This window comes from Crocuta crocuta, unplaced genomic scaffold (genome assembly GCF_008692635.1).
Source record: "Crocuta crocuta isolate KB4526 unplaced genomic scaffold, BGI_CrCroc_1.0 scaffold978, whole genome shotgun sequence".
Lineage (NCBI taxonomy): Eukaryota > Metazoa > Chordata > Mammalia > Carnivora > Hyaenidae > Crocuta > Crocuta crocuta.
Window position 1 is genome coordinate 732,100 of NW_027530876.1, and position 9,412 is coordinate 741,511.

At 44.2% G+C, this 9,412-nt stretch overlaps 1 protein-coding gene across 1 annotated transcript in view; it reads right to left on the bottom strand.

Moving 5' to 3' along the window:
- Positions 1-4,852, bottom strand: part of MECP2 (methyl-CpG binding protein 2) — a 56,681-nt gene extending 51,829 nt beyond the window's left edge. Inside the window, exon 1 of the mRNA XM_077769612.1 lies at positions 4,729-4,852. Within this exon, the coding sequence (XP_077625738.1) occupies positions 4,729-4,754 (26 nt within the window). The 5' untranslated portion in view covers positions 4,755-4,852. The remainder of the gene's footprint in view (positions 1-4,728) is intronic.
- Between the last annotated feature and the right edge of the window lie 4,560 nt (positions 4,853-9,412).

The following is a 9,412-nucleotide window of genomic DNA, read 5'->3' on the forward strand; positions in this document are numbered from 1 at the left end:
TAGTAAAGCAACCCTTAAAAAGAAGGATATGGTTCTACAGAAACTGGTATCAACCAATCTCCAAGACACATTCACTAAAAAGAGCAAATTTTGGAAATGTGCACGGCATTTCACTGTTTGTGTAAACACACACATACACACACCCTTATTTGTGTGCATACACACACAAAATATATAAACACAATTATAAAATATTTAATAATATGAGGTATCTAGAATAGTCAGTTTCATAGAAACAGAAAGGAGAAGGGTAGCTGCCAGGGGCTGGGAAAGGGACGGTAGGGAGTTCTAGGGAGCCGAGGTTTAAAGGAGATGGTTTCCGTTGTGCAAGACAAAAAGGGTCCTGGAGATGCACAGGAGATGCATAACGGGGGTGGCTGCACAGGAAGGTACTCAGTGTCACAGAAGTGTCCACTTACAAATGGCTAAGATGGCAAACTTTCTGTTCTGTATATTTTACCACAATTTAAAAACTGCGCACGCACACATATACATGTACATACTCGCAGATTTTTTTTTTTAAATATTTTTATTTATTTCTAGGAGAGAGAGAGAGAGACAGCGTGAGCAGGGGAGGGTCAGACAGAGAGGGAGTCACAGACTGAAACAGGCTCCAGGCTCCGAGCTGGCAGTCAGCACAGAGCCCGACGCGGGGCTCGAACCCACGAACCGCGAGATCATGACCTAAGCGAAAGTCGGACGCTTAACCGACTAAGCCACCCAGGCGCCCCCATACTCGCAGATTAATAAGAAACAACGGGGAACGACGGCTGCCTCCAAAGAGAGAAATGAGTATCTGGGGACAGGGTGGCAAGGAGCTCTTTAACCATATAACCTTTCACACAACCTTTCTCATTCTGTATCTTATACCTATTTTTAAAATTCATTTAAAAAACAGCCTCATACAAGAAGCTTTTTCCTTAATCATAAGTCATTCATATCCCTTCTCTAAGTAAAAATTATTTCTCATTCCAAACCAGGATTCCACTTTAGTTTTAAGGTTATTTATTAGATTTAAATGATGCAAGCTGCAAAGAAGTACACTTTTCCCCCTAAGAATATATTCACCAAAACCCTGTCTTTATTTTTATCAGCTATTACAGAAATGCTTCAAAATCATCATAGAAGAAAATTACCATTTTTATCAGTACACAACTTTTATTCCATCACAACCGAGATAGCTGAATATAGAACTGTTTCAAAAGCAAAAAGCCCTCATCATAATTCAAGACAAAAATCAGCCTGCAATTACATGAGACAGAAAACAAACCATGCTTATGGTTGTCTACCCTAAGCTCTAACTTCTATGTCAGAATTTAAAACACACACACACACATACACACACCCTCTGGGTTCTTCCTAGTTTATCCAAAACCTACTTTGTGAAGATCCACTGTCGAGTCTTCAGGAATGAGCACTGCAGTCACTGCCACTGGCACTGCCACCCCTGTAGCCCTGCCCCACGTCAAGGAGAAGGGGCACTTGCAGGGCCCAATACTGCCCATGCCTTGAATCAGGGGCTCAAATATTTGTTGGATGAATGAATAAATGATTATCTGCTGAGAGGCTTGCCATCAAGTCTCACAAAGAAAAACTTCAGAAAGAAAAATGTACAAGATGTTTGTTTACTTGAAATCGACATGATAAAGGTGAAGACGAGATGACCTACTGAATCACCAAACGGCTATGACACAACTGGCTAGGTGGGCTCTAGATCTCATCCCTTCCCAAAGTTCAATATAAAACCAGGTATTTTAATCACCATATGAAAAACATGGGACAACTCACCTATAAGACTCTTTTGTATATATCAATACAGTACGTCACGTTTTTTAGGAATAAAAAATATATAGATGAATATAGACACATTTCTTAAAGTAGGAAAGGACGTTCTAAGTACAAAATCAAAAGAAATCGTAACAGAAACTGTATACAGCAAAAAGACAAGCAGAATCAAAAGACATATGACAAAGGAGGAAAAACATCTGCACGATGACAAAAGAATATCCTTAATACATTACAAGTTCTTACAAATCAACGTAAAAGAAATATCCTGATAGAAGAATGAATGCAGAACATGAATAGGCAATTCACAAAGACCAAATACAAATGGCTGATGATTACTGCGGTTCAGCCTCAGTAATAACCCAAGGAGCACAAATTTAAATTTTTTTTTTTTTTTTTTAATTTCTAGGGGAGAGAGAGAGAGACAGAGAGACAGCATGAGCAGGGGAGGGTCAGAGAGAGAGGGAGATACAGACTCTGAAATAGGCTCCAGGCTCTGAGCTGGCAGTCAGCACAGAGCCCGACGCAGGGCTCGAACCCACGAACCGCGAGATCATGACCTAAGCAAAAGTCGGACGCTTAACCGACTAAGCCACCCAGGCGCCCCCAAGGAGCACAAATTTAAAAGATGGGCATCCAATTCTGGGAGGGTATAGGAAGTGGTACTTTGTCAGACTGTCATGAGAACAGGGACAGCCATTTTGGAAGGCAATGCGGTGGTACCCATCAGCAATTCAAAGCCTAGGTAGCCATTCTTCAAAAAGAGTGGCACGCGGGGAAGTTCAAGCCAGTAGTATCTTTAATAGCAAACCAGTAGGAAAACCAACAGGGGGCAACGCGTGACCGTAAGTTGGCACCAGATCACACTGCTATTTAACAGAAATGAGGCAGAGAGAAACGGATCACATGGATTTGGATAGATGCAGAATATGTAGATCATCCTCATTCTGTTAAAAACGCAGAGCGCCTATCTGTGTAGCCTGAGAAGACTCAGAAGCGTCTACATTCACAGTGGTTACTCTGGGTAGCGAGCACGGTGAGGAATGGGGAGTTTTCATCTTTTTACACGGTAGGCTTTAAAACGGTTTGTTGGGGCACCTGGGTGGCTCAGTCGGTTCAGCGTCCAACTTCGGCTCAGGTCATGATCACACGGTTCGTGGGTTTGAGCCCTGCGTCAGGTTCTATGCTGACAGCTCAGAGCCTGGAGCCTGTTTCAGATTCTGTGTCTCCCTCTCTCTCTGCCCCTCCCCTACTCGTGCTCTGTCTCTCTCGGTCTCAAAAATAAATAAAAAAAATTTTTTTTTTTTAAGTAAAATCGTTTGTTTTCTATAAAAGCATGCGTTATTTTTACAATTTCTTAAAAAAGGAGAAGGAAAATAGCAAGATATCAAACACTTATCTACTAAACACAGGTTCTGTCCTTAGAGAATTCCCTTCAAAGTTTCTTGAAGCTCAAATGGCTGTGTCTTTCCCACTCATAAGTAATAAGAGGTATTTTTTACATTTCTTAGAAGAAACTAGACAGAGTGACCACTGCCTGTTTTATAAAATCCATTCATAATCTGAGAAAAAGACTATTAAAAACATAAACCACCCCCAGGCCTAACATCCACCAGAAGAAACCCATTCAGCGCCCATATTACATTTAGTCCACACAATTTCTGAGACAATGCACAAAGCGCCAGCCACACAACTCCCACCAGCACAAATGCGTGGCGTACAAAGAACGTCCTGTCAGCAGGGCCCAGAGCACACCCCGCAGGCAGTAAAGGAGAAATGACAATCTGAGTCACAGGATCAGGAGCGGAACAAATGTGGGACCTGGAGGCAGTGCTCTGTTCTTCACTTCCTTCATACCTTCTACTCTCCACCAAAGCCCTGACCCTTTACACAGTCCCCAAACAGGCCACGTTATGGATGTCCACAAAGCTTTAGACTGAGGCGTCCGAAACTACCAGAGAGCCACAACAAAGTGCTACTTGGGGGTCTCAGCTGGCATCACAATGGAAGCGTATGTGTAAACTCACATTTTTTTTTCCTAAGGAACGGAAAGGAAAAATTCAAGTAGTATGATCTGCCTTACCACATGGAATGTTTGAAATCCAGGTGTCAAAATATCAAACGGGGAGTGAACACTGATTTTAAAAAAGCTTGAGATACTGAGCCTGACAGTTGAGAAATTAAGGAACCACTCATTTTTACAAATCTGAAGTCCACACCATGGCGCCAAAGGAGCCCAAAGTGTGGCTGATAGAGCACCTGCACGTCAGACCTCGCGTGGCTTGGATCCTCAGCTTTTCAAAAGGCATTCATTCTGCTCTAGAGTCTCAAGAGCCAGACCCATGCCCGGGTGCTCTCTTCAGTTCCCGTGGGAGGAGCTCAGCAAGCACACCCTATTAGCCTTGGGGTCTGCTGCCCTGTGACAGCTTTCCGGAGGCTGGCCTTCTAGGGGACCACTCACCAGTTCCCATAACTGAACATGTTTTCCCACTGCGCACTAACACTGACCAGGAAGTTGTTTACCCAGGACCAAAGCACAAAAAGCACCACGCTGAAGACCGCTAGGCGACAGCAGCGGTGGCAGGTGAAGAGCTCAGTCAAAGGGCTCTCAGCTCAGCTGACCTGCTTCAAGGTGAACTGAAGTTGCAGATCACCAGTTCCGGCTCTAATCTGACGCCCGCCCCCAGATCACGCTGTGGCTACCAAGTAACCCTACCCAAACTGACCTTTCAGGGCTCAGGGAAGTGACTTTTTTTTATTATATGGCACAGTTTGGCACAGTTATATCTTTAGTCTTTGGGGTACTTTTATACTGTCCAAGAGTAGTACATCTTGTATTTTTTCCTTGTTTTATTTTTTTGTTTTATTTTTTTGTTTTTGTTTTTAAAAACAGATGGCCAAAACAGGAAATATACTAAAAAAAAAAAAAGGAAGGTTACTTACCTGAGCCCTAACATTCCAGCTACCATGGAATCCTGTTGGAGCTGGTCTACAGAAGCAAGATGTATTCTGGGGAGTCACATGTCACATCAAAGCAGGAACTGGTGAGTCTGTATTTTTATGGAGCCTAAAACAAAGAAAATCGTAAGTTGAAAGCCCCCATTGTGCTGCACGACCTTTTTCCCAGGGCTATTTGGGACATTCTGAAGATAAACATATAGACAAAGTACTATACTGTTTCCCAGCTTACCTACTAGAAACAAAGGATAAACCGATTACCAGCACATAACACACATTACTAAAATAAAGATTCATGTGTGTTAGAATCAACACTATCACAAGTCTTGTCGCCTCTGAGGACACTTCAACGCTATAAAGTATACTGTTAGTGGTGATCCCCAGTAAGTATTTCTTGCACTATGTCATACAGAAATACTCAGGGAGAGGACACATGTTCAAGAGAACATGCAACATCAAAATGTCATCCCGAAAAGAACATGCAAAATCCAGAGGCAAAGTGTCCCTTCTTTTTCAAGCAGCTGAATTTGAAATGAGCTGCTGTAACATCACTTAAAGGAGCTTGAACCGAGAGAGAGAGATAGAGAGAGAGAAAGAGAGAGAGAGAGAGATCGATCAGCACCAACCAAGCACCCTGGGAGATCCAAAACCCTCCTCCAAAATACGCACGTGCACTTCAGAGTGATCCCTGTCAAGCCTCTCAGATCAGTAAATCGCGATGTTCAACAAACTATGTTATTAGTTCGACAATTTCTGTTTTGATTTTGAACATATCCAAAGACTTCTGTCATTACATTTTTTTCATCAAGATAACCATCATTTCCTTGTTAAAACCCAAACTATTAGCTAATCTCTGGTACCCTTACTGGCCCAAGAGCAGCACTTTTATCTTTAGGCTAAAAAAGCCTAGAGTATACAACCTGGAGACTATTCACACAAACGATCACTCATGTAATTAAACCCAGAGGAAGGGCAACACCAACCAAGTCTTTTACCTCTGGTCTATAACTACCAGGATAATACCTAGAATTATCTGTCGAGGTGCAGTGAGGCCTTACAATTCCCTTAAATAGTCGAGTCACAGAATGTTTTGAAATCCAGAAGTCAAGGTAACAGTACTACTCAGCTATATAATAAAAATCAAACTGGTATCCTGGCTGGGAGGCCCCGGCAAAGCCACAACTTCTCACAGCCACAATTTGTTTTTTACTTGTAAACTGAGGAAGCTGGACTAAAGTTCCTTTCAGTTCTAAAATTTTAAGATCTTTGATTAACTCACTATTTCTAATGGGGAAAAAAAGAGCCAGCAAATGAAAGCAGTAAGGCAAACACCCAATAAAGCAGTAATTTGCAGGTGCATGTATACGATGGCCCCAGCTCCGAGGCGAGGAAGACAAGTGAACCCTTCCTAAGGCTCGATCCTGACAGCTCAGACATCTGTAGTAACTGCAAAACCGCCACGGTGAGGACACCTTCCTATGCCAGCAGACCCAACATAAGTGTGCCTTGAAGAAGTTATAAAGGCCAAGGCTTTATTCATGAGTAGAATGGCCACCCCTCCTTTGATACGGGAGTGGGGGTGCCCTGCCTGCCAGGAAATTCCCACTCAGTTCCCCCCGAACACCATTACCTACCATCAAAAATGATAGAACCAAGTATTTAGTAATGGCATGCCAATCAAGATTTCAAAAAGAAGAAAGTCCTTGCAAGAGAAAGGCAGAAGAGAACAGATAAAGGCCGAAGAGCCTAACTTTTGTGTAAGCGAGCCCAAGGAAGAGGAACCCATTTACGTCTGTCCTGCTGGATACGAGGTAAAGGCCCAGTGGTGACAACGGCAGTTTGGCTGGAGAAGGTCCTTCTGTTGGAGCAGCAATAACGCTCTAGCAAAGAAAAAAGGTTGGGTGTGCCGGCCACAGAAGGCTGGTCTGCACGCATGTCACCGAAGTAGAGGGCGGTGACAACAAGCAGGTGTCCTGCCATACTCCCTGGGACTCACCACCAGTCAAGGACTGGGCTCCCCCCATCCCTCCAATCCCGTACACTTAAAACGCTCCGGACACTACAGCTGATCCTTGAATAACACAGGTTTGAACTGTGCGGGTCCACTTATGTGCAGATTTTTTTGGGTCCAGTCCTGTAAATGTATTCTCTCTTCCCTGTGATTTTCTTAATAAACGTCTTCTTTATTTGTCTGTATTGTAAAAATACGGTATAAGATACACATATACGGTATAAGATACACATAACATACAAAATGTAAATCAACTGTTTACGTTAACGGTGAGGCTTCCGGTCACCACTAGGCTATTAGTAGCTAAATTCTGGGGGAGTCAAAAGTTGTATGCGGATTTTCAACTGCATTTCGGGTGGGGGTCGGGGCCCCTAATCTCTGCATCATTCAAAAGTCAACTGTAGTTACTACAAATGTGAAATGTTTTCTGTGATTTTCTCCTGACGACCACCGCATAGGTAGGTATTCTCGCAGAGAACTCAGGCAGCCTAGGACAAACTGCTCTTAGCCAATTAAAAGATGTCTACTGACAGTCACCTTTTGAAAAGATTACAGGTTCCAGGACGCACATTTATCACGCAAATAGTGCCAGGCAGATACATTAGCGGTGGAGGCAGAGCTGGAGTAAGGAACTAACAATTTTACTTCTTCTCTTCTCATTCTACGTGCATCCACATATGGGACTTATCTGGCCAAACTCAGCAGTCGGCCTCCCCGCCCTCTAGATTTGGCTACACAGACAGAGCAAAGAAGAAACAATGACTCTAGCTGGAGACTGCAAATAGAATGCAAAATTGTATTCTAACCCTCCCAATAGGGGAACAGCACAAAAGTGGGAGTAGGGTTTGAGTACATCGCGCTCTATCAGGTGAAATAAAGACTTGCTACTCTAGGTTTAAAGCATTCCAGGCACATTTGTAACAACAAGAAATAGGACAGTGCGATAGGCTCCTAATAGCAAAAAAAAAAAAGCCCAGTAGAATCAAGCTGTTGGAATATTCTGACTTCAGATGCCACCAGGCACTTTTCAGAGACATTCTACTCTGGAAGCTGCCTGCGCTGTTTAGGAGGCTAGGGGTATGATGAGCAGCTAACTGGAGGGGCAGCCGGGGAGGCAAGCGCATTGCCAATGATGCAAAACAAAACAGAGTCCTCATCCTGTCACGTCAGAGGCTCAGATGCACAAACCCTGGAATCTTTGTGTGTCTGTGTGTGTGGATAGGAACGTACCTCAGTGATCAGCCACGAAGCTGACATGCCACACATCGGTATCTTGTGGCAACTTATTTAACCAACTATACTCTACTGATTCTTCCGTGTCTTTGGCTGCAGTTTGAAAAAGAAGTCCTAAAAAGCCCATAAATAAGCCTATTCCCTAAATCCCTGGTGGAAATTCCTAAAACACCTAAAAAACCCAGACGCTGTTTTTGTTTTCATAAGGACCCAGCATGTTTCAAAATACCCAAGAGGCCAGCTTAATCTTGTTAACTGAAATCGCTGAGATCCAAATGAAAATTCTGGCCACAAAGCNTCTCCGCAAGTAATAACTGCCCATTAACAACAGTGAATTTTACTACTATGGCACAAATAAGCTTCGTTTTTCTAGTATAACAAAACACCTAAAACTTGTGAGAGTCTTCCAAAGTCTAAGCCACTTGGCATCACGCGCTGCTAGATTTGCTTCCACCATCACCAACCACCCCCCTGAATTCGAGCCTACCATCTCACAATTTGGGGTACTGATCCCACACGACAGAGACACAACGTGTGAATGGCTCTGCAGAGTCCATTCCTGTTCCTGGAAAAACAACAAAAAGCACACAGCTGCCTGACCATGAGTCAGGAATATCACTTTTGTGGTGGAGCCCATTTCTGCTGTGACCAATCCACAACGAACACACTCACAACACAGGCGACCACCACAGAGGTAGGTATTCCAGAGCAAGCTTTCCCAGCCTCGGGTCCACTTAGCAAGGTCATCATCAACGGTCTTCTCGGTGAAAGCAGTTTTTTTTAGACTCTTTACGATGACAATAAGTCTTCGGGGCAAAATCCACAGAAACATTGCCACACCACGAAAAAGTCACCTGAGTTTCAGTTTGGGTGATTCAGTTATAACCAAACTAAAAAGGAAATAAACTTTTAGGGGTAACTGACAGGAACCACAGCAATGCAATGAACTTGCCCCATCTGGTAATGATGATCTTGAGCGGGGCGCGCTCCAGGACAATCGGAGCCGGTTACATACTATGTCCCACTCCACTTATGTAACTGGAAGATCTCCGGCGAAGGGGGGCGGGGAGGATGGGAGGGCGCTCACATTCTGAGGCCACGGAACCCCCCAAAGACCCTGGGGGCGCACTCCCACCGAAGAGCCTCTGGTGCTCCCGGACACGCAGTCCCCTACCTACGGCTCCTGATGGGAACTATAACGGCCTCTTTATGATGAGTTGTGGGACCAGGAACACAGTGTCTGGTCCCTTTGGTGGGTGGGCAATAATTCCCACCTACTTGCTCCTGCTAGAAGGGAAAGGAGATGGTGGACCGACTCGCTCGCAATGGGGGCAGAAAGTCATGGAATGGGCGAGAAGGAGGGGGAGGCAAAGCCTGGAGATGGGGGTGAGAGCGCAGGAGCCCTTGTGGCGCACTCTCCCGGCG